The 15,580-nt window shown below is 33.5% G+C and overlaps 1 protein-coding gene across 1 annotated transcript in view; it reads right to left on the bottom strand.

Annotated features, from left to right (window-relative positions):
• LOC129265373 (uncharacterized) overlaps positions 1-15,580 on the bottom strand; it is a 61,650-nt gene that overhangs the window by 14,669 nt on the left and 31,401 nt on the right. Inside the window, exons 7-14 of the mRNA XM_064102253.1 lie at positions 15,233-15,365; positions 12,352-12,501; positions 11,485-11,564; positions 10,873-11,002; positions 9,805-9,877; positions 5,947-6,020; positions 4,119-4,178; positions 2,957-3,077 (exon numbers count right to left, since the gene is read on the bottom strand). Of these exons, the coding sequence (XP_063958323.1) occupies positions 2,957-3,077; positions 4,119-4,178; positions 5,947-6,020; positions 9,805-9,877; positions 10,873-11,002; positions 11,485-11,564; positions 12,352-12,501; positions 15,233-15,365 (821 nt within the window). The remainder of the gene's footprint in view (positions 1-2,956; positions 3,078-4,118; positions 4,179-5,946; positions 6,021-9,804; positions 9,878-10,872; positions 11,003-11,484; positions 11,565-12,351; positions 12,502-15,232; positions 15,366-15,580) is intronic.

The raw sequence follows: 15,580 nt of genomic DNA, 5'->3' as shown, positions 1-15,580 counted from the left end.
TTGCTGCTGTTCATTAACACTCTTCTTGCTGCTGTTCATTAAAACTCTTCTTGCTGCTGTTCATTAACACTCTTCTTGTTGCTGTTCATTAACACTCTTCTTGTTGCTGTTCATTAACACTCTTCTTGTTGCTGTTCATTAACACTCTTCTTGCTGCTGTTCATTAACACTATTCTTGCTGCTGTTCATTAAATCTCTTCTTGCTGCTGTTCATTAACACTCTTCTTGTTGCTGTTCATTAACAATCTTCTTGCTGCTGTTCATTAACACTCTTCTTGTTGCTGTTCATTAACACTCTTTTTGCTGCTGTTCATTAACACTCTTCTTGCTGCTGTTCATTAACACTCTTCTTGTTGCTGTTCATTAACACTCTTCTTGTTGCTGTTCATTAAATCTCTTCTTGTTGCTGTTCATTAACACTCTTCTTGTTGCTGTTCATTAACACTCTTCTTGTTGCTGTTCATTAACACTCTTCTTGTTGCTGTTCATTAACACTCTTCTTGTTGCTGTTCATTAACACTCTTCTTGTTGCTGTTCATTAACACTCTTCTTGCTGCTGTTCATTAACACTATTCTTGCTGCTGTTCATTAAATCTCTTCTTGCTGCTGTTCATTAACACTCTTCTTGTTGCTGTTCATTAACAATCTTCTTGCTGCTGTTCATTAACACTCTTCTTGTTGCTGTTCATTAACACTCTTTTTGCTGCTGTTCATTAACACTCTTCTTGCTGCTGTTCATTAACACTCTTCTTGCTGCTGTTCATTAACACTCTTCTTGTTGCTGTTCATTAACACTCTTCTTGTTGCTGTTCATTAAATCTCTTCTTGCTGCTGTTCATTAACAATCTTCTTGTTGCTGTTCATTAACACTCTTCTTGCTGCTGTTCATTAACACTCTTCTTGTTGCTGTTCATTAATACTCTTCTTGCTGCTGTTCATTAACACTCTTATATGAGATGATGGGCATCATGCATGATCTCATTTCTAAATTACAAAATACATCTCACTTCCTATCACTAATGAGGAAGCCAGTTTACTTGCTAAGCTAAATGGATATCAATATTAATTGCACTTGCATCTATTCTCTGTTATTCGTAACGGTCAGTCAAAACCAAAGTATCACTTGAATGTCACAGGTGGGATCTCTAGCCCACTTACTGATAATGAGGTTTGAAACAAAACAATACTTTTTAACAAAGACTTTCTTCAGTATGCAACCTTCAGAATATAATGACATTCCCATATAAGAAGTATACCTGTTTGAACTACTTAAGGCCTGCTAATGCTTGAAAAATCTTGGGTTATGACAAAGCTAATCAGGGTGAAATAAAATCTTATTTCCTGTGGTGAATGGCAACGACAGCTTGCAAGCTGGCATTGTGTACATAGCTAGCTACTGCACCAGAGAGGCCCTGAGAGCATGGCACCTAACCCCATCGTCCCACTAGCAATGCTTGCATGGTTTCATACTGGTAGCTGCATATGCAATGTGCTTGTTTGCACCTCATTATAGTGTAGGTTTGCACCTCATTACAGTGTAAAAAATAGGCACCAATGCACTATGAATATTTGTCTTTTCTTTACTAAGAGTTAGAGGTAATCCTCCACTGTCAGTGTTGGATAGATAGGAATAAAGCACTGTCAATTGCTTGTATGGCAGTGTATCCTATTGCCGGACACCTTTATTTCAGTGCTTTAAAATGACAACAGGAGGAAATACAATCAAGAAAAATTTGCACTTGCTATTCGAAATATTATGAAAATTATGAATATAATATATTTCTTTTATATTTAACAACTGTTTTCTTTGCATCGCACTTGCTGCATACCCCTCCACGAAAAACAATTATTTTCGTGAGTGACAAATTACATCATGATTCCGGACGCGGACCAGAAGGGTAAAGATATTCTTGATTATAATGCTGTAAGAAAGAATTGGTGTGATTTTTTATTCATATATCATATCATGAGTAAATTTGAAGTTTTTGTTTGCTTTTTTTTATATCGAATCTGAGCAGATGTTGGTAATAAATTTGTGTTTGCTAACCAATTTTATTTATTTTATTTTTTTAACTGCATGTCCCATCGATCGTCGATGGCTCTAATCGCGGTAAACCTTGCGCACGGTTTAAGATTATAGCCGTCGACAATCATCCACAATACACCGCACCTCAACATTCAATCGAAGGAGCAGACAAGATTGACATTCAGCAAATTAGGCCCATATTTCCGTCAGAAAATAAATCAATCGTTAATGCAAAACTGTTTTATGATATTTTGAGCATTTTCTGTCATTTTAGAGATAAATAAGGTAAAAGTTGGATTTTTTTTCCGCCTTTTTTTTCCAATCTTTTTCTATGTATTGCTCTATGAAATTGAACGTGACTATACTACAGGAAGTGCATGCACAAAAGATGAACTCAAGGAGAAATGAAAGACGTATATGCATGATATCCACAGATAAAGGAAATGAATGAAGTGAAATACATGGAAAGCAGAGTGCTGTGCTCATGGAGGCCTGCTACAGATTGCTTGCCGAATTAAGGGTCAAAGGCAAACTAGAACAGCCACATTGAATAGACTCAGGTGCTCAATCACTCTATCAGTCTCTGGCTGCTTGCCAAGAATACAGCATTTTGATCCAGTCAATTCTTAGATCATATAATATACAGCCACTAGAATAATAATCCACTTTACTCTTTGACAATAATTGCGTTCAAATGTGAGGGCTATGAACAATAAGATGACAGGATGCCTACGGCGTTTACATAAAGATCAAATCGCTATTAAAAATCTTCTTTTAATTGTCTTGTCGAAAAGCATCAAGAGAAATCTATTGTACATATTAAGTCTATGACATATATGTAAGCCCCCCCCAACTTCTTTCAAATGGCCTCCTTATAGGACATTTTACCCATGAGTACCATTACATATATATTTGATTATTGTACGCTACCTTTGAGATCCTTTTGAATCTTTCTAAGGTCCTTGTCAAGATCCTCAAACTTGATAAGTCCAGCCTGGGTTACCTTACTTGGTTCAGGCAATGGCAAGATTGTATGATCAGCTCCTGAATCCTATTATTAGAACAAAACATAACAAAATAAATGAATGTATTATTCAGCAAGTCAATTTCATTGATTAATAAATATTAGTTATTTACTGCTGATGCAGTATTACTTCTGTATAGCAGATAGATTGATGCAATATACTATAACAGCAATTCACAAAAAAGAACAACAATCATATCAATTAAGTATAAATAGATTGACTTGATGCAATAAGCCAGTTCACGGTTAGCTCATGATAAACTTTTCCCAAATGACCTTTTTTCTTTTCATTAGGATAAGCACTATCATTTTCAAATGTAGATGTTGCGTAAGCTTTACCGGTAGAGTATTCAAATTCTAAGAACAAAAGGCATTGTATAGACCAGGTGACTAGAATAGTACATCAGGAATAAAGTTTGGAAATCTGTTTTATTGTCTGCCTTTGGCACATTTGACTATTGTTTAGGCTACTGTCAAATACCAGTGATTATGAAGGCTCTATTTATTACTCTTCAGCTTGGATGTGATAAATGTTTTGAAAGGAATACATGAATAATCATCAAATCACAAATGCCTATGTCAGTGACTTTGAAAGCCACCTTCATGGTTGTCTCCAATGACCTTTTTCTGCTCGTGCGCAGTTTACAACCGTGAACAGGCTTATTATACGGTCAAATCAATTCAGTGATTCTTTCAAACTGATTCTGTGAATAAATTAGAACAGAAAACTATCAAGTTAATCCAGTGAATAGATTAATACATATGCATGCAGTGAATAAATGTAGATTGATACATATCACTAGCACATCAATGTATTGAATAGACAAATATATTATGTCTATCATGTAAATTAAATGGAACTATATGATATTACATCCAGACAGTGAATAAATCAAATAACTTACAATTACACCAAACGGGTAAAGACAGGAACAACTAAAGTATTACATGAAAGCATTATACTACTGAATATAAAGGCATGACAGTGGCATGCATCACAGAATACATGTACATTAGATCGATAGGAACTAATGTATAAAAAAGCATTTGTTTTTTGCTGTAACTTACTCCATCGATTTTGTGAACATAGCATGCAACAATATACTCCAGTAGATTTGCATCATTGTCCTGCAGTGAAATATATCAAACAAATAGTTTAAGAAAACAAACATTATGAACTTGATGAATGGATGAGAAATTCAAGAAAAAAAATGAAGAGAAAAGCAAATAAATAATAAAACTCAGAAGCATCAAAAGAAGGAGTCCCTCTAAATCTATCCCATATACAAATTATTTAAGAAGAACTATGAAATTGGAAAAGTGATTACACAATGGTAAAAAAAAATGATTGAAAACAAGGTTTTATCAACAATTACATTATAACATAATGAACTTTCAATTAAAACTAATGAATTTTGGCAAACAATTTCTGGCCTGCACAAAGCTGATTTTAAAGATGAGTACAAAACATGGTATTAATATTATTACCCAGCTATGTGCATTTTAATGGTTTATTTACAATGTAACTAATTTTCTATCAGAATCGTAGTATATACGTTAGTAATTCAGCATTTGGTTGCAAGAAGTGTTTATAAGTATCAATGAAGACCATTATTATTATCAGTATACATTTTTACATATTTTGGAGATATTGCTTGGCAATACAACTATTTTGAAATTTTAGGTAGCATACATTCTGCTAATGAAAATGCTTTTAAATGGATATTGTTTCAGCATTGGTACTCCATTTAGTCTTATTAAAAGCAATAGACTTCATGCAAAGTATTGCCTCATTTGCTTTTACATTTCAGCTTGTAAATCAGACAATTTTACAATATTCAGTGAAAATTTGTAACTTTTGTTATGCACTCTATATGAAAAAGAAACAGGGGTCAAATTTATTCCATGAACTGGTCAGGAGCAAAAAAAAAAGAAAAAAAAAGAAGCATCTTGAATCACATGATATAATTGAGTGAATGCATGCAACAACATTTCTGAAATAGCAAGCATTGCAAACTCTGTGAGGCAACATTACTTCCCCTCACAAACTGATCAAAATAGAAATGGATCAATACATTGCCAAAAAATATAAATGTTTCATTTAAAATCAAGCTCTGGCATTTTGAAATGTGCTTAATGAAAATGCAGGCTGTAAGTAGACCTTTGATACCATAAGCTCATCTTTCTAAAAATAATAATGTCATTCAATAACGATCATTTCATATTTTTAAATCATTCTGAATTGGAAGAAAGATAATTTCTATACACAATTTAAAATAAAGGTAACTCTGCCGAAGTCAAATCTCTTGAGACCAGAGAAATCTGTTAGTCTTGGGCAAAATATGAATTAGAAGAGGTATATAACACATGTTTGAATAATCTGGTCGAATAAAATGCTTCGACCTGGTGATTATTCGACTTATGGAAGGTCGACTTAGGCAGAGTTACCTGTACATCATCATGACAATGAAAGTAAAAATGAGCTCATGATATCAATGGCAAAGTAATTTGCCCATAGTCCATACTATACAAATCACCATTTCATAAAATAAAAACTAAAAAATTGAGTAACTTTTACAATTATTACATAAATCTGATTTTGTGGAAATTTTACTATCTTGCTTCTCTATTTACTCAAGCATATTATATGTTTTAGATGTCCTGGGGCCTGCATTATAAAGAATTACAACTATTGTAACTTTTTCTATTATTGTACTTACTGTGGAAAGCTTTATTGTGATTGGCTTCTGAGCCCTGTTACCAAGGTAGTAACTTTATCTCAAACAGGACACCATGACCTTTCTTTCCATTGCAAACAGATTATGTAATTCAACTCTAGAGCTGCACATTGAATTATTTCATTACACCATTCTGTCTATCTATCTAAATAACTTACTGCACTTTTGACATCTTTCAGCTTTGGAAGGATCTCAAGTCCAAAACCATCTGCTTGTCCTCTTGTTCTGTTGCCTAAAACACATGCAAAAGACAGACAAAATATTACCAGAATAAGGCATTTTGGAGACCAGATATCAAGGCAAAAATTTTGTCTGTCTAACTGATTAACTCAAAACAAAATTGGTAAAACGGCCAAGCTAAGGATCTGATGTATGACTAGGGATTATACTACCGTATTCATACACCCCTCCTTCCACAATTTTGTCGTTTTCATATTGTGCCTCTGTAATAAATTATCGGTCCATAATACCTGTCTTTCCAATCATCAAACCCAAGCGCAAGCCTTGTGTACCATGTGTATGCACGAAGTGTATGTACACGTCATGCATAATGCGTGACTTCGCTATATACACTTAAGGTCACAGTTACTTGGATATGGAATTACTTTATTTAATTAACAAATAAACTGAAATCAGAAGTACCAACAGGCAAATAGACATAAATTGCCACAAATAATAGCTTGAATTCCCCATCATACAGCTGTAGGCCTATAGCTAATTATATTTATAATAATGTTAACTGGCTTTAATTTTTGGGAGATACCACACATACATTTCCCTCAGTAGACCCATATTGCCCTTGTCAAGACTCAGAAAATATACAGTCCAACCTCTCTTATCCGGACACATTGGGACCAGCACTAATCCAGATAAGGGATTTATCCAGATCTGGGAGACCCAATATTAAATGCACGCAGCTGCCTCCCTATGGTAGCTACACATAATCTATTGTGCTTGGCGTACACAGACAGTATTCACTGCAGTGTCAGTGCAAATTACAGGCATTTTTTTTTTTAGGGAAATGAAGTCGATTGGTTATCAAAATTCTTGGATAATTTTCCTGCTGAAATGATTGAGGTATACATTGAGCATACCTCAAAAGAAAGAGAATGACTCGATGAAACTAGGTTTTACAATTGGATCATCGCAGCGAGCACCGCAGCTTCGCAAAGTCAGCCATTGTTATGACTGTAGGCTCAAACATGATAGATGGTGCTGTCCGTATAGAGGCCTAGCGCTTTCTAGTGAGACATGTGTTGTTTTTTTCCAGGAAAAAAAAAGAGAATGGGATAAGATGGTTGCACTGCACCCTGATTTACTGGAAAATTATCCTGTCTAAGTTTTTTCGGTGATTTGGGGAGGATATTTTCATAAAAAATAATGTGGTTGTAGGTAGACTATATTGGAAAATATATGTAATCAAAGTGAGTTTGTGTAGGAATTTGGAGTTTTGTACACCATTTACTGTATTATCATTTTTGTTACTTTGTTTTGTTCTTTCTTTCCATTGTGTATCAGTGCGAGGTGCCATGGTGTAGTAATTTGAAATTTCACTTATATACATTAAAAGGTCTATAAGAAATAAGAAAAAAAAGGAAGTCGAGATGGATGTAAATGATGATGTGGAAAACAAACAACTTATTTTGTATTTACTGGCAGACTGCAGAAGCAGTATCTTTTTACATGTTGCGTCAGATGCATAGTTAACTGACCAAAATATGGGGTCATTAATAAGTTCCTAATGAAATGTCAATCCTTGCCAGATATTTTAAAAGGCAAGTATATATATATATATTTCTTGTTGAATTTTATCGAAGAAAATAAAAAAAAATCCTGAAAGCATTAAGGAAATAAATAAAAGCTGTACATTGAAGATGAAAGGAAAGTCTGCATGGCTAAAAAACAAGCAGAAACTCTTTGGCATTTTAAAATGGTTATCATCCTTTCCAATTAGACTACTAGATTGCTGCACATGGATAATGACGCTATGCCATTTGTAGAAACAGTTTTTAGTTTTGGAATAACAAAGCATAATAAAAATATCGAATCAGTCAGATGTAGAGTTCCTTAATCACATATGTCATTGTAAGAAATAGTAAGGAGCATGTCATTGAACTTAGAATGCCATTGAACATAGTCTTTAGTAGTCACACCGACTGTTCACCTATCACTTTTTAAACAACCTTTTAGATTTTCTAACATAGTCTTTAGTAGTCACATCCACTGTTCACCTATCACTTTTTAAACAAACTTTTAGATTTTCTAACATAGTCTTTAGTAGTCACATCCACTGTTCACCTATCACTTTTTAAACAACCTTTTAGATTTTCTAACATAGTCTTTAGTAGTCACATCCACTGTTCACCTATCACTTTTTAAACAAACTTTTAGATTTTCTAACATAGTCTTTAGTAGTCATATCCACTGTTCACCTATCACTTTTTAATCTTTTATATTTTTGGTGCTTACTGATGGAATGCTATACCCCAATATATCCAGAATGCAAAGTGTTAGTTCCAGTGTTCCAGTGTTAGTATTAGATACATTTTGATCCATTTTTGTTTCTCTCTGACTTGTATTAATGATATGGGTTATCCAATATGTTATAATTTGTTGATATTCATATAATATATTTCATACCTTAAGCAATTAAGTTCCCAATACTTTATGCTCAATGATACTAATTTTATTGATTTTTCTACTGATTTACTCAATATGTTATACTCAGTGATAATTATATTCCTTAATTTCTACTTGACTGCAATATTACTATCTAGTATTTTATGCTCGACTATTCTCATTTACATGTAACTAATTTTCTTCATAAATTCAGTGGAATTATTTGTTATGTCAATGGTAATCGTACTACTTAATTTCTATTTTACGGTTACTTTTCTCATTTCAGTTATTTCCTACAGAAATCTGAATACTTTATTTTGAATAATATTTGTATTACAGATTTTCTGATTTAATGTATTCAATTCATTATATTTGTAAAACATAAGTTACTATCTTTTATATGTTGTTGTCAAGTATTCAATCCTGTATAAACATATTTTGATATTAAATCAATAAATAATAATACACAACAAATTGAATTCATGTCAACAGTTGACCGAACATGTCGAAAAAAGGTTGATGAATTAAAGTCTAATTATTTCTTTTCTTGGATGGAGGGAGGGGGAGGAATCTGAAAATCATTATTCTGCATGATTTTCATCACTTCACAATCTTGCTCCAATTTTTCATTTATATCCACGCAGACAAGGCATGGATGGACCATTGTTCCTGTTTAAAAAAAAAACAGACTTGTGTTTTGCATAAAGACCTCTATTCTTGTCTCACTTTAGTGTTTTTTATCTGCAGATTTTAACTGAACGAATTCCACACCCAAATGTGTATTACAGGCCTGGTGTATTGTATCATTTGTGTACACTGCGCTTCAACACAACAAACCTATACATAGCGGACATGATAACATACAACTTTATTTTCTCATATAGAACTACCTAATACTCAATCTAATATTCCATTCTGTCACTTGGTTAGAAGTTATAGCTCATTATCTACTGCTGGGTTTGTACAACATGCAAAAGGTTGAGACTGTCTTCAATAAGAAGTAGAGGTAAACTTAGAAGGAGAAATGGTAGTGGTACTTTGGAAGTAATAGGAGTAGATGAAGTATTGAAAACATTAAACAATTATGTTTTCTTCGGTTGATTGATTTGTATCAAAATTTCCCTTAAAATGCTACACATTCAAAAGTGATTCCTTGTACAAGAAGGGGAAAACGATGAGGGATATATCAACTGTGGGAACATCTGATCCCCATCATAGCTATGATGTAATGACAAGAAAGATTATTTCTCATATCACGTAAATTAAAAAGACAATAACCATAATAACACATTATTAATAATAATAAAAATGTAAATTGAATTAATTTTCTGTAGCAGTAGACTACAGCTACAAGAATTTGAATCTTTAAGAAATAAACAACTGAAAAGAACTCTTACCTCCATTCATGAAGTTTCCAACTGCCAGTACCAATGCAAGAAACTGTTTCACACTTGACCCATTTCTTAAATGCTAGATCACAAAAACAAGAGACCAAAATGTTAATATGCCAATAGGGGACAGAATTTATACTAAATTATTCAATGCATCATGTCATCTGGCATATTTGTAAGAATATTTTACACATTTTGGGGATAATTTGGTAATTCTACCTAAGCTAGTGTAAACAAATATATGCTTACTAATCTGCATATGACACTTCCTAGATATGGACAAATGTGGTATCAAAATGTGCGCAAGGATTCAGGAGAAAAAAGCAACTGAGCGAAAATCTGAATTTCCCAGCAGCCGCGATGCATTCACCAAAAATATGGGGGAGGGCCACCCAGTCAACCCCCCCCATGCAATTAGAATTATCAGAGAATGCCAGCTATTTCCGACATTGGATTTGTTTGAAACGGCCAACTTTCCATTGTGATTGCCAGCTTTTCATTTCTCATGTTTATTGGTGGTTGCAATGTTACTAGGATAGACCCATTCCAGTTTTTAGACCAAGGGATCTCAATTAGACTTGTTGAAGTGCCAATATCAGAAATCTGTACTGCGCCACTAATAAACATGCATAGCAACTGAAGAGAGCATAACCTCATACCATTAAGTCCAGGGGCCCACTTAATTGCCTCTAGTGGGGTTGAATGGATGGAACCCCCCCCCCCCCCGAAAAAAAAAAACTTTTGAATATGTGGCCTTTAAAATGGTCAAATTGCTATCATTAATGTAATCCAGATCAATACATATCCAACACAATTCATTAGAATACCTGATTTAGACTTTTATGGCGCTTGGACAGGAGAGCTGTGTGTCGTAAGGTACAAAATACGTCTAAAGAAAAGTTACACTGGTGTAGAAGTAGTTGAAAAATGTTTAATAAACACAATAAAAAATATCTTTACAGGACTTGTAAAATAGCTACCTCAAAAAAATAATATCTAGAGTACATTTTAACATAATACTTGTACATTGCAATATAAATAATAAACAAGTATACAGATTATCATCATACACACCTCACATATATCCAAGATAATTGTTAATCTCGATTTTACAGCCATTAGATTCTCTTCAAATGTTGACTGGAATGTGATACAAAAGACTCGATTTGCAAAGTCTGGGATCTCAGAAAGCTCCAGCAGAAACCTTATGGAAAACAAAAATATATTGTAAGGAAATTAATGATTGATTATTCAGTAATTTATGAAGAAATTAAAGCAAACAGATTAATACTACAATTATATTGATTTGTGTAAAAACAGTGATCCCATCAATACATCAATTTACCCAACAAAATAATTAATTTCTTGTGTGACCTTGGCTATTTGGGCATGAAGGCAACATGCCCCTTGAGGCAACATTTGCCAATAATCATCTAAATAGTACAAGTGTACATGTGCACTCTGTTGGCAGTCAATTTGTCAAATGGACATTCTCTGAACATAGTATTAAGATAAACAATAACCTCTGTGGCCTATGACCTTGTGGCATAAAACTGTTAGTATATATGGCAATATTGTAAAAGTTATCAAAATATGTGTTCTTTATAGACAGGTATCCTCTTCATATACAGGAGACCACTGAAGCAGGTTTTACTGTATACCAGAATAGTTTTCCAGTATGCTTACTGTTCAGGCTTGTCAAGTGGTTTGGATCCATCTTTCTTTGTGTGTTCTTTAATCATCTTGATCTCATCTGATTGAGGTCTCTGAAAGCAAACAAGTACAAGATGATTGTAATACAAATAACCCCACAAATAGAAATCAATGGTTGCAGAGCTGCCAACCTGTACAAAAACAGTTCAGTATTGTAAAAGCTGAAAATCAGTATTTTGGGGAGGAAATCAGCCTTTTTTCAAAGAAATTACAAAGGACAACATAGTAAAACTGAAATCAGTATGCTGAATGTGACCAGCAGAATTCTCATTATTTTTCAGTACTAATTACTGAAAATCTGTACTACTTGGCAGCTCTGCGCTTGTATTTTCTTTTTTTTTAATATAAAACTAGTTCAAAAATGAGAATATGAATTTATATAAATAAAACAGGATTTTATACAGTTGCTGAAGGATTTCTGGTTTTAGGCATCATTCAAAAGCATCTCTTGCCTAAAACAAAGCCAACACAAAGAATCTTTAAGTTTGATGTTTAATCAGTCAGAAACAGACATTTATGACTTATGTTTGCCTAATGAATACCATTAGATTTTGATTAAGTTGCACTCAATCTAAATTTCTGCAAAAGTCTCTTTGAAATGTATTGGAATGATAAAGCAATTAAAACTTGATCAAAACACAAACAAACATTGCTCAGATGATGATTAAACTGAAATTGCTCAGAAAAATTCAAACATTCTGTCCATTCATGAAAGCAAAGCAAACTTCTATTTAGACCACAATCCTAGATACCCTATCTTCAATGCAAATCAACTCAACCAAAAAAATTTATTAGCCTCATACAAAGGTGGATCCCGCTAGGTCCACTCTCTCGCCTTACCATTTCATATAGTGACTGAAGATTCTCCAGATCAATAATGGACATATCCACATTAAGAACAGCATGTCTGATGTCACTCATCTCAACATGTAGACTGGACATGAATATACCTACAGCTTGAGAACGTTTGCTGTCCAACAACTTCGCAACCTGTCAAAAAAAAAAATACACATGTATGTTAATTCCTCTTGTGCCATGAAATCCCTTACAATCATTATAAACTGCAGTATTAGACAGTTTTGAAAATTGCAATAGCATAAACTTATAATTCTATGAGGTCGCAACGTTTCCAATGACAAATTGAAAGTTTTTACTTTGCAATTTTTTGTCACCTCAAGTAAAAGATTAAAAGCTGACTAATACTGTTCAAGATAACTGGACGAATCAATATTCATTCAGATTATTCCTTATACTTATCACCATGCCTTATCACCATGTGTGATTGATTAATGTTGGTGTTGTTTAACTGTTTGTGTGTTTCGTTCACGTCAATACACATCCTTAGACATGTTTCATTCACATTTTTACACAACCACATACTTCCCTATTAAAAACCACTAAATGGGAGAGTTATTGTACCTTCTTTAAAATTATAAAACAAAATCAATACATCCTCCTGCAGACCCAGGAAGTTCATTGACAAAAAAAAGAGAAGAGAAAATCAATAAAATCCTTCTCCCAAACAATACAATGGTCAGGCTCATTGTTAGGAGTTATGAAGCAAGGTACCTATTAAAAAGAGGTGCTTTTGTCAGAGTTCTTTGACTAGGCAGAGATTTACTTTATTTTCCTTTTCAAAGGGGTATTTTATGTAAGATTATGATTTTGGCATGAATTCAAACAAATCATGCCACTGACACTAGAACCAAGATAACAAGGCCAAAGTTTTGTTCGGCAAGGTAAGAAGAAAAAGAAAATTAAACTAATATCTATGTTTTGTTTCGTTTTTTACCTCAGTAATCCAATAAATCTATACATAGAAAATAGAGAGGCTTTAATAGGAGGAAATTATGATTTGTAAACAAATTTTTCGGCATTACTCCTACATGTATGTGTTTAAGATCGCATGTTCGGTCTGTAATTAAAATAATTTCCTCCTATTAAAGCCTCTCTATTTACTATCTATTGTCCACGGCGGACTGCATTTGCATATTAATTAGTCAGAAAGAAGAGGATCGAGGGTATTTGAATTCCGGTTCATTGTGATTTAGCCGTGAACCAGAATAGCCTGGTGGTTAAGTCGCTGCCCGGAAAGCAGTAGATGGCAGGTTCGAATCCCACTGGTTCCAATTTTTTTTCTGATTTTCATTACAGATCGAACATGCGATCTTAAACACATCTAGGAGTAATGCCGAAAATTTGTTTACAAAAAAATCTATACATGACAAGAAAGCCCATAAAACATTTTACAAGGCTACTTCACAACATTTCCTTTCAAAATGTTCCGATAAAATTATAGTTCTCTAAAATTACAGAGTATTATAAAACGTAGAAGGGTTTACTGCGAGCTGATACAATAATGCAACACAAGGGGGAGGGGATCACAGGTTAACGCACAAAAAGTTTAAAACGTAATATTAATTTAATTTCCACTGTTCTTATTTAAATATTGCAAAAGCACATTGAGAGTCCTAACAGGTCTGGGGAGCATTTCATCAACATTTTCGTCCGACAAGTTGTCACTCTGACAACTTTCCCTGATTCTGATTGGCTGAGAGGTACTGTTACTATGGTAACTGTCGGATAAAACATCCGACGAGTCCTTTCATGAAACGCTCCCCTGAAATGCACTGTATAAAACCAATTTCTTCATAGATAAATTTATTATGAATTGCACATCATCAAATAGACTTACATATTAATAAGCAAGTAATGGAAATGATGGGATAAACTATCATATCATAGGTGATCTCATATAAAGTTGAGGAAAGATAGCATCAGCATTCATATTACTGAAGACATGCACTGAAGATTTCACATTGTAAAACAAATATCTAATTATGGAGAGAAATGGGAGTAATTTTTTTCTCCAATGACACCGAAATGATATGGCTAAATTCATGTTGAATACTTGCAAGTGAACAAAACCTGTGTTTAATGCACATGAGTTTTGATTTAATCACATGCATGCAACCATATTTGTGCTTATTTCAAGTGTGCTTAAAAGGAGTAACATAGACTAACACATTTCCAATTGTTTACTCCAGGTAAAGAAAACATTAAGTTCATCGTGACTCTATAGAACAAAGTTGTTAACTTGAGAGATCAATGAAGAGCAGAAACCATCTGGTGTTTGATGGGCAAATCTACAATTTATCACAAAATGACTGAAAGATAAGAAACATGATTGTTTTATCACACATCTTCAAAGTCCATGACCCTTACTGACACACAAAAATGTATGATAAATATGTATGTAAAAGAATCAGGTTTTGTGCTCCTATATATCACAGAATGGAAACATGAACTTCCAAATTTCCAAGGACATCTTGGAGGCTGGAGAAGTACTCCTCTCTTCCTCCCCCCCCCCGGGGGGGGGGGGGGGGGGAGGGGAAATGAAATAAAATAAATGAAACAAAAATATATAAAAATACTCTAAATCTGCTTTTTGAAACAACTTTTGTTTTTCAACATTATAACTTTCATTTGATTTCTATTAAAAATTTTACAGAAAAGAGAAATTTACTACAAGATATCATTGATTGTGTGATTACTTTGTCTTCTCACAAAGTTTGTCTTCTTACAAAATTAGTTGTACTTTGTCTTCTCACAAAATTACTGCATTGTATCCAAAGCTACATGTAAGTCCCCTAGAAATCGTAGCTTCATCATGACACTAATTAATAGATATCATTATTATCCAATCTTCCAGTAACTATACCTGTTTGACCTTAGGCTTGCTGTAGTTATCAGACAGTGGTTTCTTTTTCTTCATTAGTTTCTTGCTGAAGAGTACCTCAAGTTCTTCTGGAGTGACCTCTGGTTCCTTCATATCCATCCAAACAGCTTCTTTCCTAATGATTGCATCCATACAAACATAAATAATAGCATTATTACATCACTACACTGATGATTTATTTGCCTCAATATAATATTATTATATAATAAAATTACAAAAAAATTGTAGTGAACAACAGATAATGACTGATTGTGAGTAATGAATGGCTATACCAGAAAGAGCAAGTTTAAATTCTGAAAATTGTCATTCTAATTGAGTTATAAATCATTG

This window comes from Lytechinus pictus, chromosome 7 (assembly GCF_037042905.1).
Source record: "Lytechinus pictus isolate F3 Inbred chromosome 7, Lp3.0, whole genome shotgun sequence".
NCBI lineage: Eukaryota > Metazoa > Echinodermata > Echinoidea > Temnopleuroida > Toxopneustidae > Lytechinus > Lytechinus pictus.
This window is presented reverse-complemented; position numbering and strand designations above follow the sequence as displayed.